This window comes from Rattus norvegicus, chromosome X, assembly GCF_021556685.1.
Source record: "Rattus norvegicus strain SHRSP/BbbUtx chromosome X, alternate assembly SHRSP_T2T, whole genome shotgun sequence".
NCBI classification, from domain to species: Eukaryota; Metazoa; Chordata; class Mammalia; order Rodentia; family Muridae; genus Rattus; species Rattus norvegicus.
The window spans coordinates 124553310-124568958 of NC_141554.1; the positions used below are offsets into that span (position 1 = coordinate 124553310).

The following is a 15649-nucleotide window of genomic DNA, read 5'->3' on the forward strand; positions in this document are numbered from 1 at the left end:
TACTAAATTAAAGCGTTTTGATCTAATAAGAGCAATTTTTATGACCATTCTTATGCCATGGCACTTAAAACACCTAACTTTTTATTTGCTCAAAAAATTGACAAGTCTGTTTTAAGTCTTGCAATGGCTGCTAGAGAAACAGAGGAAAACGGAATGCTTTGTAGCCCTCAGAGGAAACCCTAGTACAAGAAAAGACACATGGGTGAAACAAGTCCAACAAGGTAACTGACTTACTAAATAAACTGTCCCTCTATTTCATACTCCGATCTTTCTCTAGGGATTGCAAGTTGATGATGTCTCCAAGTGGAGCCACCTGGCCTGCCTCGTTAACAGGGAAGGCCTGGGGAACGAAGGTTCAGTTCAGTGGTGGAACATGTGCACCTTACAAAGACAGCAAAGAAGCGCCAAACGACGGGTAGAAAACAGCACTGTGCCCAGGAATCTGCCTCTGGTCAGCTCTGATACAACCTGCTCTGAACAGCTACAGAGTAAGGGGAAGATGATGCCTGCACAGCTAATCTCAGGAAGGTTTGCTGTGCATTCCCACTGAGGTCTGTCACACATCAGAGCACAGCACCTCTCTAGTAACTTGTAATCAGTGTAAATATTAATGGGTTTCAGAATTATGCTCCATACCCCTTTTAAACAGGTAGCTTCTACAAAAAAGTCACACTTGGACATTGTCTTAGTTACGGCTTTACTGTTATGAACACAACATGACCAAGGCAAGTTTTATAAAGGACAGCATTTAATTCGGGCTGGCTTATAGGTTCAGAGGTTCAGTCCATTATCAAGGCAGGAACATGGCCACATCCAGGCAGGCATGGTGCAGGAGGAGCTGAGAGTTCTACATCTTCATCTGAAGGCTGCTAGCAGAATACTGGCTTCCAGGCAGTTAGGATGAGGGTCTTATAGCCCATGTCCACAGTGACACACCTCCTATTAGTGCCACTCCCTGGATCAAGTACATACAAACCATCACATTCCATTCTCTGTCTCCCACAGGAGACCAGCTGGGCAAACTCCAAACTCTGCATCTCCATGTCTGATGTCAAAGTGGTCTTCAGACCCCCACCTCCTTTTTCTTCTGTGTTGACTGCAACAAACTTCTTTCCCTGTGTTGGTTCCACTCCCTGTTAGCAGCTTTCCTCAGCAGATAGCCCACAGGTCTGGCATCTTTAACATAGGCAGCTCTGATGTTACAGCTTCTTGTTTCAATGTCTGGGATCTACCCATGATCTTCTGGGCTCCTCCAAAAGGCTGGTGTCACTTTCTCCAGCTCTGTCCTCTGTAGTACTCTAAACTCAGGTTGATCCATTCCACTGCCGCTGGTCATCATCCCATGGTGCTGTACCTCCAGTATGCTGGGGTCTTCCACTGTAACTAGGCTTCACCAATAGCCTCTCCTAGGCTCTCTTCATGGTGCCAAGCCACAACTTCTTTGCATGACTCCTTTAGTCCCGGGCCATCAACTGCAACAGAGGCTGCACCTTCACCAAGGGCCTTCCATGGCCTCTCACAGTGCCCAGCCTCAGCTGCTCTTCATGATCCTTCATGCCTTCAAAACCAGTACCACCTGGGTGATGCTTACACATTACTAACTCTAGCTAAAGCACAGGATACAACCTTGGCTATCTCTGGAACACAGCTCCTTTGTGCTCTCAGAAAACACTTCCCAGAAGATTTCACCTCAGTGACACTGGCCTCTTCTTAATCACCACTAATTTTTTCACTCCAGTTAATCAGCATCAACTGTCCCAGTAGACCCTTGTATTTTTCACTCTAAAGCCAGAGCTACATGCCCAAAGCTACCATGTTCTGCTGCTTGCTGAGGCTGGAACATGGCACCCCTTTATTCTATCACCAGCTGTCTGTTTCCTGTATCCCTCACTTCCTAAGCTTGGCTGTCCTGGAACTTGCTTGATAGATTGACCTTGAACTCAGTGATCGGATCTGGCATGTGTCTCCTGAGCACTGGGATTAAAGGTGTGGTACACCAAGGTTGGATTTAAGTTTTCTTCACCTAGAACTTGGTCTGTCCCTAGCTGGACTTGAACTCAGAGATCTGCTTGGCTTTGTCTCCTGGGATTAAAGGTGTGCACCACATGCCTGGATCTAAACTTAGCTGGGAAGGATCTTGCCCCAAAGTCCCACTCCCTTAGTTCAATTTAATATCCTTGAACATAGGACTCAGCTCCATTTCACTTCCTGGTGCCCCTTTAATACTCCAACCATATATTTTATATTTTCCCTTTCTTAGCTTGCCATATTTGTTCAAAATGCTCTTCGTGAGACTTAACCAGAGAACAAAGTCTCTGCTGGGCTTTTTTGAGACTTCTTTTGCCAATGCAATTAATATAAATCTCTTCACCTTAGCCTCAAGGCTTAAGACAAGGACAAAAAGCAGCCACATTCTTCACCAAAATACTATAAACGCAGTCTCTAGACCACATACTGAAATTCTCCTCTGAAACCTCTTGGGCCAGCTCTGCACAGTTCAAGTCACTCTCAGCAACAAAGTCTTCCATAGTTCTACTAGGACATTCAGCCCCACTTAAAGAATTCCACTGCTTTCCAAATCAAAATCAACATTCTTCCCAGCAAAAGCATGGTCAGGCCTATCACAGCAATACCCCAGCCCCTTTTACCAACTTCTTAGGGTTTTACTGCTGTGAACAGACACCATGACAAAGGAAACTCTTAAGGACAACATTTAATTGGGGCTGGCTTACAGGTTCAGAGGTTCAGTCCATTATGATCAAGGCAGGAACATGGCAGCATCCAGGCAGGCATGGTGCAGGAGGAGCTGAGAGTTCTACATCTTCATCTGAAGGCTGCTAAGAGAACACTGGCTCCCAGGCAGTAGGATGAGGGTCTTAAGTCCATGCCCACAGTGACACACCTACTCCAACAAGGACACACCTCCTAATATTGCCACTCCCTGGACCAAGCATATCAAAACCAGCACAGACATCACTAAGGTAAACTAAAGTCCAGTCTAGCTGGGCTTGCTATATCAATAATTGAAGTATTAAATAGTTTTTTTTCTGATTCTGCTTTTACCAAGTTCAGTTATCCAGAAGATCTATAATTAACTATCCATAGTAACGAGCAAGAGCTTTCCATGGCAAATAGGCAGAAAATTCACTTGATAGAAGAGTGGCAGCAATCATTCTTCCTATTTAAATCTGCATATAGACTTTTAAATGAATATTTCAGAAATATCTCTGTCTATTATTCTAAGGTATCTGTGATTCTGGCTATCTCTAGGAGCCCACAGAAGGATAGAAACACCTTAGAGAAATGAAAAAAAATCTATGAAGAAGAAAATTTGTGAGTTAGGAAATTTCTTACCAGACAGTTCAAGAGAAGGCTAATGTGCGTTTGACAAGGCTCAAGGTTCTTCTCTTTTCTCATCCAAACCTGTTACAGATAGATGGATGAATGAAGTTACTGGAAGGCTACAGAGAGAACACCCTACCACACCCACCCTTTGTGTCTCCCTAGCATTTTTCTGTCATATCCATTCGGAACACAAACAAGAAGATGAAGTAGCTAAAGTCACTTAAAGTTTAGACACAGGAAGTGAGGGCCAAGTTAAGACAGTCCTGCTTTAGAGACTGGTTTTAGAAATGCATGGTTGGGATTATGGGAGAAGCAAAAGGAAACCCCTATGAAAGCCACGAGTCTTCCACGCAGTTCGCTGTTGGTGGGACAGTACTTAGAGCCAAAGGGTTAGGCCTTGGAAAGACTAGTACCTACCAAAATTAAAGAGAATAGTTAGGAAACAGCCTTACTGCAATTTTCTTCAGAAGTACCCGAAGCAACCGAAGAGCTTCAACCCGCCTCCGAGCCAGCAAGTACTTCCGCTCCTCCCACTCTCCGGAAGACTCCTGCTCTTGGCGAGCCTCAGACTTGGCTTTCACTTTTTCCCTTCTTTGACGGTGTCTGTCTCTTTCCTTCAGAGCTCGCCTCCTGTCCCTGGCCTTCTTTCTCTTTTCTTGGGCTTTCCTTACTTCGTCTTTTCTTTTTCTGAACAACAATTAAGATTCATAATTCATTCAAGCAATAATTATTAGCCATTTGGTCTCACACCCATTCCCCACCCCGAAGAACTAATAATCATTTAGGCTTCCAGAAACCTATGTCTGATACCCTCAGGACCTGGAATTGACAACTCATGGCAAAAAAACAAACAAACAAACAAACAAAAACAACCCGGGGGGGGGGTGTGTGGCTCCATCAGTAATGCGACTGTCTTGTACTTACAAAGACCTGACTAAGCATGGAAGGGAAAAAGAAGGGAAAAAGCATGGTGTGTATAAGCATGGTGTGTATTCCTTTAATCCCAGTGCTGGGGAGGCAGAGACAGGATCCCTGGGACACACTGACTAGATAGTCTAGTTACAAGCCAGTGAAAGATTCTTTCTCAAAAACAAAAACAAAACAGGTGGACAGCATCAGAAGAATGACAACTGAGATCCTCTGGCCTACACACACACACACACACACACACACACACACACACACACACACATATGCACACACGCACGCACGCACGCACACACACTCATACATACATACATACATACATACATACATACATACATACAAAAGAAATAAAACACATGTCCCCTAAAATAAAAAATTAGTCAAGGGAAAAGACACAATTTTGTGTGTAAAATACAAATCTATAAGGGATACCTTATAGACACGGAAGGAAGGACAGAAAGAAGGGAAGGAGAGAGAGCTCTGGTAATTTTATATGATGTCCTGAAGAACAGGCAAGAAAATGAGCAGCAGTTCCTATTGTGAAAGCAGAAAAAGGGCTATAGTCTGAAATCACAAAACTAATTCTAAGACAGCTGAAAAGCTCAGAAAAACAAACAGGCCATGAAACCAGTTCACCCAGTTCCCTGGCAGGGGAGGGGAACCCAGAGTCTCAGACCTAGTGTGCCCTGGTAAAACAGGACAGTCATCACAGTCACAGGAGGATGCCACAGTTCTCACAAGCCTTAAGTCCAAAGGGAGGATTCAGTGTGACAGTGATTCCTCCTGCATGCCAGATATATAGTAAAGACAAAATCCATATTGCCCTGCTTCATAATTTGGAAGGCTATATATAATCAGGTGTCTTCTTGAGTGGCACCCTATCATTTGAGACTGGACATGCCATGCTGAGAAGTTCAGGCAGCACAAAGGCTCTGACTGGAAAGTACATTGTGATAGGTGGGCCCCATTCTTTGTGGCAAGGGGTAGTAGACTATCACCTACAGGTAACTGTAGAAACTCAAGGCCTGGGTTAGTGGGTGGCTACCTCTCTCTGCCATGGGTTTTGGTCAGCAGGACTGAGAACTGTGAAGCTCAGGTCTAACAGGCCTCTCTCAAATTTCCACAGCATCCTTCCTTTTATAGGAAGGATGTACATTTAACGCTGTACATGATTTGAAAGCACTGAGACCCATACATACTTTAGTAAGGATCTCAGCTCTCTGTTTGCTTCCCCACTGGGCTACACACTCAGAAGACACTCCTTGGCTTGGATATTAGCCCCTATGGGGTATACAAATTGAAGTTTTTAGAGCAAATGAGAATCTACCCAGTACACAGGCTGCAAAGTGGACAGAGATGGCTCCCGATATACAAAAAAAAAAAAAAAAAAAAAAAAACAAACCAAAAACAACAACAAAAACAGACACCCCTATAGTGACTGTAGATCCACTGAACAACTGAGCCTTGACAGGTCTGGGCTCAGCCCCTGTTTGAACAGTATGAAGACAGGAGACTTCAACTTTAACTGAGCACACCCTTCCACCTAGCCAGAAAGAAGCTGTTCTAATAAGTTCCTGCTATTTACTCACTCGTTCAGTGTGCTTGGTGCCCTCAAAGGCCAGAAGAGGGAGTCATATTCTCTGGGAGTTACTGGCAGTTATAAGCTACCATGTGGGTCCAGAACATCTGGAAGAGGAGCCAGTGCACTTAACCACTGAGCCATCTCTCCAGCCTCCTCATTTATTAAAAATTTAACTGCTTGTCCTTTCTGTTTTCCCTTTTTTTACTCTAAGATTACATGTTTGTATGTATCTATATAGATATATTCTCAATGGAAAGAGAGCCTATGGAAGAAACGCTTTTCCAACTATGTATCCAAAGGAGTTAATAATACATAAAATATATGAACTTTCAAAACTATCAAAAATCAAATTATCCAATTAATAAGTGGGCAAATACATTAATATATAATTCTCAAAAGGTGAACAGATGGGAAATAAGCACATGAAACAGTATCTAATAGCTATCATCATGCAAACCAAAACTATACTAAGAATGGCGTAAAGACATGGCCATGGCTTAGCAGTGGCGAGTGCTGGCTGCTCTTGCAGAGGACCCAGGCTCAGTTCCTGACACCCACGTGGCAGCTCACAACTGCCTGTAACTCCAGCTCAAGGGAACCTAACATCCTTTTTGGCCTCCACAGGAACTAAGCATGCTCAAACTACATGTAGTCAAAACACACACATAAAAAAACATTTTAAATGCATCTTAAAACTCCACCACGATTCATTCCATTTCATCTCTGTCAGAATGGCTATAATAAAGAAAACAAACAACTACAAATGCTAGAAAGGATATAGGGGCTAAGGGAACTAGATAAATTCAGTTATCAGCTCATGAGAACGTGAGAAGAAATAATGGGCTATTAACTGGATCCGCAGGTAGCCAGAGGACAAAGGATTATCTAAATGGAATTTTCAGCCTTCAGAACAAATAGTACCTTGAAGTGGCAGAAGCTCTGGCCAAATTGCCTACATGTGACCAGCTAAAAACGAGAGCCATATGGAAGAGTGTCCTTAATGTTTTTTTTTAAATAGTGTGGTTTACATAAAAGAGAAGGGATCAGGAGGTCAAAACTGGATTTCCAGAACCCTATAACGCTGGTATCTGTCCTTTCTTGGCAAATGTTTGGCAATGGTCTAGGTAGGCAAATAATCTAGCTAGCTAGGCTGAAGCCCCAACATTGGTAGGTAATGTGGTGAGACTGAAGGAAGTAAATGGAGTACCCCAAATTCCCAGTAAGAATTCTGGCCAATAAGAAAAATGATGGCCCCAACAAATCCATGAGTCTCTTACTTTGATTCCTGATCATTTTAGAGACAGAAAGCTTTTCCATGTTATTTTTTAATTTTTAATTGGGTGACTAATTTTTATTGGCAAACTAATAAAGTTTCTAATTTAGTAGATCAGGATTATCACTATAAACTTTCAGCTCATAACTGTAGCCCACCAATGGGATGCTTGCCTAGCAAGTACAAGGCCCTGGGTTCAAAGCCCAGCACTGAAAAAAAAATTCCTCACTCTCTCTTAGAATCCTCTCCCCCAGACTTCCTAATCTGGCTGGTCCCATCCTTCTTACTCATTCTCACTTCCAGGCACACTGGTTTCTTCATTTTCTCTATTTTGACATCTGCATTGTATAAGACTGTCTTTGATAGAGTTTTTGATCTGTGCCAAAGCCTACCCCTCCCTTCCATACTGTCTACCAAATCTCACTATTTACCTAGATGAAATAGTCCAAAAATCAAAAGGAAAAACTTCTTCGATGATAAAAATCAGCCCACTTACCTTTCAGCTACTTCTTCTTCCCTCTTCTTTTCTTTTTTCCTCTCTTCCTCCAACTCCTGTAATTTTAGCCTTTCCTGATTCCTCCTCTGTATGGCTCCTTCACTGAAATGTTTGGTTGTATCAAACATAACCTGTCCCAAGACAAATTAAAGATTTCTTAGAAAGACTTGTCAAAGGCTAGATGAATCCCAGACCAGAGGGAGGAAGCTAAAACGGTACACCGCAATTCCAAACCAAATGAATGCGAAATGCCCTCTTCGAATCCCAGCCACGATGCTCTGCTGCTTATGGGCCCAGGGCTGGATGGTGCGTGTAGGCACTAGGATGTTCTTTGGCAAAACCTTTGAAATACAACATCAAATTACCATTTTAATTCTATATGACTAAACTTAAGTGTTTCACAATATTTGTTGGTTAATTTTTATTTAATTCTTGATAATTTGATACATGTTTTCACTGTATTGTGAATAGACTCACCTCCTTGCCCTCTCTGATTACACTCCCACTCTAACAAACCCGCACCTCCTTCCCAACTTGGTCCCCTCCTACTTTTATGTCTTCCATGTTTTGTGCAGGAGCTTACTTTACATATGACCATGGGAAGCATCACAGGGCAGTCTGGACATAGGTCAGGAATATATTACCTCTAGTAAGCCATACAAGTCAACCCGATTGATGAGTAGTAGTAGTTGTTGTTTTTTAAGTCAGCAGAGGTAAAAGTAATAGGCATGCCGTGGAATGGGTAGGCAGAAAGACAAGAAAACTAACCTAATGCGATAGCAGATGAAATTACATGAATTATCTTGAAATATAATAAGTGGGATAAGGACGCTAAAAGAGGCAGATGCTCTGTTAGCTTGTCAGTATTCAGGAGGTCTTTGGTTTGATCCTCAGCACCATGAATAATAAAATAAACAGGAAAACTACTTATTGAAATATACACAAGAGGACTGGGGATGAAGCTCAGTGGTAGAGTGCTTGCTTGGCATTAGCAAAATCCTGGGCTGATCCCCAATGCTGCATAAAGGAAACAATAAACATGCATGAAAATAATAAATTCACAGCCATGGTTCCTCTTAACACAAGTAGCTACACACACACACACACACACACACGAGAAACTGAAAATGCAAATTCATGCCAATGCCAAAGACTGGCTTAGAGAAGAATTTAGCTGTCTTTTCCATTGTTGGGTTAGGCCTTCAGGGTGATAATCGATGGGTGACAAGCCTCCTAGAGAGAGCTACTCGGGTTAGCATGTGCTGATGCCTGTGCTGCCAGGCTAGTGTACGACCAACCCGGAAATGCAGAGTTCTTGCTTGAGTACCCCAGCTGGTCCAGGGGACTGAGCTTATTGGTTCCATGGGATGTATGCATCAGGCCACGGCCCTTGCTCCCAGCCGATGGTTTGCCATAAACCTGCCGGAAGCCTGCTGAATGTCTAAAGGCTGCTGTACTTCTGCCTAGGCCAAGTGATGCAAGGCTGTAGCTCCGAGCAGCTGGGTGTCGCCACAGCTAATTTTTTCCAGAACAAATTTCCAGTGTATGTGGTCCATTGGCACTTATTATGTTTTCTCTGGTGTTGGAAGTGGGAATGCCCATAAGATGGTGGTGAACACAAGGCTGGAACCCATAGTGCAAGAATGTGAAAAAGGTCCAAAGAATCACATATCACGTATACCTCCAAAGAGGACTTTTATGAGGAAATCCTCAATGGGGCCACTGTTGCCTACCTTGGCCCAGAAAAGAACTTTGATTCATTAGCACCACATATTTCAGTAACTCATGAGATTGAAGAAACGACTAAATGACTACAACATTTTCTTCCAGGTTTCTAAAGACAAAATTATGAATGGCCATGGATGAAAATGACCTTATTTCTTCATTCACTGTTTCCTAGTATTTCGCTGTTCATAAACTATGGAGTCCTCATCTTGATTGTATTTTTAAAGGCAAACATTTTTCTATAGCTGTGAATTAAACAATACGATGTAGTTACTCTACTGTGCTCCAGTTGGTAAATTCGGTGCATCCTATTGTAGTAGTAAACTATTCACTTCGAATTAAGAGGTTATTAACGCAGTAAGTTGGTTAAAATGAATCACTACAAATATAAATATATGAAAATAAGATGATGTATACAAAAACCAAGTCAGTGATTTGAGACAAAAACCAAAAATCTTATGGTAAAATACCAGCCTACTTGTATAGCATATGCTACTAAGCAGGGCAAGCTTGAAAGTTTGATAATTCATTCTAAGCCTAAGGAGGAAAACCACCCATTTTTGCTATCTTGTGCATTGGTATATTGTTGCAGGCATGAGACTTTTATGAATTTTGTTTGACGGCTTTCCCATGTGAGGACAGTTTATTGTGCTGTGTTGTGTCCTTAATTCCAAGTGGCCTAGATTCCCTCTGCCTATCAAGGGTTTTTTGTTTGTTTGTTAAAGATGGTGTTTTTCTGTCCCACAGATCTCGGGGTGCTTTTGTGTGTATGTTTGTGTTTTATAATACATCATTCTCCTTTTCAAAACAGTAGCTATTCTTTTTCTTCAATACTCTTCTTCCTTTGGTTCTTTCTACCTTGAAAGGGCTGTCAGGTTTTCCCATTAGCAATGGTCTGAAATTGTACATTTAAGAGACTGCATCTATACTGTTCTATTCCGTCACAATAGGAATCGTGACTAAGTGTGCACCAGTGTTGTGCTCTTAGGGTTCTGCAGGATTTAAATGATACCTGCCTGAAAATCTAGCATTCAGGAGAATGAGGCAGGAGGATCATAAGCTTGAGGCTAGACTGAAGCTACAACAGAGTGAGTTTTGGACCACCCCATCTCAAAATAAAATAAATTAATTAAAACTAAAGGTAAATAAACGAAATACCCATCCATTTGTATGCTAGTTTCTTAACACGAAGTATTCTCCCCTAAACATACTAATAACTAATTAAAATATGAAACAATTAGAAGATTTTTTAAAAATATATGATTATATGTTTCAGAGCAACCCTAGGTTATGCTGGCTGTATATGCCCAATATAATTTAATGCTAGACTAGAGGAGCTTTTTTTGTATTTGAGATATAGAGTTTTAGTCAAATACCTTGTATTTTTCCTCCTACTAAGTATAACTTTTGTCATTTGGGTCCTTTGGTTTGTATAAGCCGAAAGTAAAAATCTTGTCATGTTAAGGAACTTCAATTACAGATTTCTCTGGGTCTGTCAGATAGTTCCCTATATTCTTGTTCATTTCACGAACAGATTTTCTGGTGGAGAGTGAAGTATATAGAAGGTAATTTCTAAAGATTCCTCATTGTAAATCATTTCTGAGGTGTAGGAATTAATTATAATTACTGTGAACATAAGCACTTACAAAGCCTATAGGAGAACATTAAAACTGTCAGAGAAGGAATGGAGTAAAGGAGAAATTCGAGTGGATTTATATACATAATACACGCACAAATAGACTACAATCAGACTAGTTTGTATATGTGCAAACTGCATTATCCAACGTTCAGACACTAAAAAGTATAACAATCCACTGAATTTCTCCACAGAACCTAAGGCTTCGTGGATGGCAGGCACGCAGGCCACCAGCTCAGTTACATCCGCTGCACCAACTACTATTTTCTTGGAGACTTGAGTCTCAGAGAGTCCAAACTGTTCTTGAATTCCTGATCCTCCTGCTTCCGTATCATAAGCCCTGGCATAAAAGACATTCACTGTCATTCCTAACTGAGCATATATTTAATTGTTATAAATCCCATACGTAAAAGAAGGCTCAATTATGAGTGGCTTTGTGTGACAAAGGGAGCAGCTTTCTATTTCTTGGTAACTATATTTTCCTTTAGCATGTGGCACTTCTGTTATGTTAGTTTAGTTTATGTGTATGGACATTTGGTTTGCATGTATGTTCATATACCACCTGCATGCCTGGTAACCACGGAGGCCAACAGAGAACTTCAGATACCCTGGAACTGCATTACACAGGTTTGTGAGCCACTATGTGGGTGCTGGGAACCAAACCTTGATCCTTGCTCCTTGCTCCTTGCTCCTCGTTCCTCTGCAAGATGCTGAGAAGATGTGTCTCCAGCTCCAGTGTTTTGATATTTTATTGGCACCTTATCTTTTGCTAAATAGCCATTGCTCTTTTTGAAAAAAAAGTATATTATTTAGGTATTAGCTAATCGTGTGCATTTTCCAAAGTTTTTATATCGTGCTTATATATTATAGAAAAATTACAATAGTTCCATTTTGATAAGTCTAAATGCTTCCAGGCCTTGAAACAAATCTTGATGAGTGTAAAGAAAACATAAAGATGACCAAAGCAATCTCAGACATCAGTGAAGTAGCATGCCTACATAGACAGGCTGGATCTGAAAGCAAAGGTCACGGGCCTTTGGGATTTTGATTCAAGGCAATGAGGGAGAGAAGTGCTCTCCTTGTGATTTCAGACTTCATGACTCCCTATCCCAGCAACTTGTCAAGTACAACAAGCATACGTAATAGTTCCACAGGAGGCACGAAGAATCCTTTACTGACCTCTTAAAGCTTGGGCAGAGCCCCAGATGGTACGAATCACCGCTTTACAATCACAGCGGGTGGGCTACCTGGGTTCAGAAGCTTGGGTGTTCACATTAAGACTGTGTTTCTTCCTACACATACATGTATAAATGATAGCATGCATCTCTGCATCACCGATTGATCAGAGCCTAGTGGACCCTAAAGACATTTAATTTAGATGCTTCTTTCCAACACGGGCCCAGGATCAGTAGAATAGTGAAACTGAAGTCCGGATCCTTCTTACCTTAATATTACATGCCAGAGCTTTGCCATCATCTCCTTTAAGCATCAGCTTCATTCCTCGAAGGGATTCCATGGCTTTTATGAAGTCAGTTGACTCCTGGTATTGTATAAAGGCTTCAAATGTTTGCAAGCCAAAGTTAAAACCCCCAAAGCTCCCACCTGTCATCACTTCTCTGTAAGGGTCAAGCATGGGGATATCCACATTCTTGATCTTCCCAAAACTCTCAAAGACTACTCGAAGGATCTCTTCACAGGGCTTCTCTCCGCTGGAGCCTTTAGGTGCAAACCACTTACAGGGCAAGCCTTCAAAATAGATTGAATCAGGGCTCTTATCATGGTCTTGTTCTTCAGCTCCCTCAATCACTGAGGCCTCTTTCTCTTTTGGAAAGTGTTCCCACTCTCCCTGGGCATCTGTGGCTACGACTTTTAAGTCAGTTTTCAAGCCATTGAGCTTGATGATCTTCCCATGTAACTTCGCTTTCAGGATCTGAACCAAACTTCGTGTTTCTGCCTCACCCTCAAACCGGATGAAGTCTTTTGTACTCTTGGAGAGTCGCACTGTGGTGAACTGGTCAGGGCAAATCAGACTTTTCAGTTGGTCAAGAACTTCCCAGTTAGAGAAGGGCCTCACAGGTTCTATACATTCTGGGAGCAACACGTTGATCATTAATTTTGCTATAGGCTTGAGGTAGAGGTGCTGAGCAGCACAGAGCTCTGTTGCCTCAGAGTTATCATAAACCACTGTGACTGTCATGGTGTCCTCACACCACCTTAGAGGACAAAAGAGAAAAGTTTAATACAGATGGAGCAAAACACAGATTGGAACTGTGAAATGGTGTTACCATTGCTAGTCTTAGGTCCAACTGATGGAGGGAAAATATACTAAGAGAGTAGAATTAACATAGTACCTTATAGCTCTTGAAACTAATAAACAATTATAGTAGGGTTATAGGATACAAGGTTAAACAAAACAGCCAAGGGAGAGCCTATATGCCAACAACGTAGTTGAATTCGGTACTTGAAGCATAATGCCAATCCAAGTATGGTGTGGCTCCTGCCTGCAATCCCAGCACTCAAGAAACAGAGGCACCTGGATTGCTCTGACTTTGACTTCATCTTGACCTAAATAGTTCCAGATTATCCTGAACTACAAAATGGGACCCTATCTAAACTTCCCCTTTCCTCCAACAACAAAACCCAGAATGCATTTACATTAGCACCAAATCCATGAAATGATTAAGCAGAAATCTAACAAAAATATGCATAAGATCTATACAAAAGAAACTATAAAACTCTGATGAAAAATATCAAAGAACTAAGCATGTGCAGTAAGTCAATTCTTCCTAACTAGATCTGTATGTTAAACAGAATCCCAATAGAATTCTCGACAAGTTATTTTCTGGATGAAATATAAATTCTAAGGCCAGTACACGGTGGTCCACACCTTTAATTCTGCTTTCTGGAGGCAAAAGCAAGCAGAACTCTGTGAGTTCAAGGCCAGCCTAGTTTACACAGAGAGTTCTAGGCTAGCTAGGACTATATGAGACCCTGCCTCAAAAAAGAGAGAGAGAGAGAGAGAGAGAGAGAGAGAGAGAGAGAGAGAGTGAGTGTGAGTCTAAAGTTTAGGCAAAAACAAATACCTAAAATAATCAACTTAGTATTGGGGGAAATGTTAGACTTCAAAAGCAATATAACACCATAGTTGTTAAGATGGTACAAATCAAAGAAAAGACAAGTAGATTTATGTAACAGGATAGAAAACTCAGAAATAGATTCACATAAACTATGAAGAAGTTAGCCAAGGTAATCTTTTCAATGACTAATGCTAGAACAATAGACATCTAATCTAAATATGGGCCAAAATGGGCTGGAGAGATGGTTCAGCTATTAAGAACATGTACTGCTCTTGCAGAAGACCAAGGTTTAGTTGACTCAAAATGGCCTGTAACTCCACCTCCTGGTGGTATTCCACCCTCCTCTGGCCTATACAAGCAACTAGACCCCTTCATACATATCACCACACATGCCCGCACATAACTAGTAACAATTTTTAAATGAGCCTGTTGCAGGACATTTGATCACTTTGTGACCCCTGAGATTGTATTATTTATTGGAAAAAAACCTGTTTCTAATGTGGTGCATCTTAGCCATTAGCACACATTTAATCCTTCTGGCTGGAATACAGATATGCCCTTAGTACACAACGTTAATCCCAAACAGTAAAGGTAAATTTTATAGAAGGAAGCATCCATGTTTGAAAGTGATGTCTAATTGAGTGTCAAAGTGATGAATTAGAAAAATTTGATGGAGTAGGTTATGCCCAACTCTCACAAGAAGAGAGAGGAAAGAGAAGCTACTTCAGAGGCAATGCAGAGAGACGGAGAGCAAGCAGTTTTCCTGGGAGGGTTTTACAGAGACCGGGTGAAGAGAAATCAAACTAGACACAGGTGAAAACAGAATGAGCCAGAGAATGGGAAGGAGACAGAAGATTAGAACACATTGCCAAAAAATTAGCGTGAGGCCAAGCAGAGCAATTCAGGAAAAGCCAAGAGAAGCAAGTTTGAATCCGTTTGGAGAGCAGTTTTGACTCAGCCACCCAGAGCTCAGAAAGCTAAGTAAGAGCTTATTTAACAGTACGTCACAGAGGCTGAAAACATTGTAGGCCTAGATTAGATTGTATGAAGGCTAGAAGCTTTCCAAGGACTAGGCCTAGGTTAGCAGACAGAGGCAGTAAGCCACTGAGATAACAATTATCACAGGTCAATAATAATTATTTTTACATGAGGCAGCCGAACAGGTTTGGGAATGTAGCTAAGTGATAGAACATTTTCCTACCATGTGCATGGTCCTAAATTTGATTCCAACAACGACAGAAAAAAGGACAAAATATCTTAACAGATATCTCCCCCAAATTATACTGATAGAAAAATAATCTTAAATAGTGCCTCCCCAAGATTAATTTAAAAGTCTAGGCTACATTCTTTTAAATAGCTTAATGGAAATTAATTTCTAAATTCTTTTAGTACAATTTTTTTTGTGATGTCAGGAAATAAACCAAAGCCTTTGCACATGTAAGACTAGTACTTTACCACTGAACTACACCCTAGCACTTAGCTTTGATATTCAGAAATCATCAAAATGATCTCGAATCAAGAATGCTTTGGAGAAAAAAAATGAATTACTATAAAAGATAACCGATTTTCCTAAGACCTGATTGTCAAT

At 41.3% G+C, this 15649-nt stretch overlaps 1 protein-coding gene and 1 pseudogene across 9 annotated transcripts in view; one reads left to right on the forward strand and one right to left on the reverse strand.

Moving 5' to 3' along the window:
- Akap17b (A kinase (PRKA) anchor protein 17B) overlaps positions 1–15649 on the reverse strand; it is a 38254-nt gene that overhangs the window by 4634 nt on the left and 17971 nt on the right. For 5 of the 9 annotated variants that reach the window (XM_087599778.1, XM_087599776.1, XM_087599775.1 and 2 more), the window contains 4 exon segments: positions 12429–13197; positions 7624–7754; positions 3798–4032; positions 3355–3423 (listed from right to left, as the gene is read on the reverse strand). In XM_087599778.1, the coding sequence (XP_087455904.1) occupies positions 3355–3423; positions 3798–4032; positions 7624–7754; positions 12429–13181 (1188 nt within the window). In that variant the 5' untranslated portion in view covers positions 13182–13197. 9 annotated transcript variants of the gene reach the window in all.
- LOC147998346 (riboflavin kinase pseudogene) lies at positions 8352–9489 on the forward strand (annotated as a pseudogene).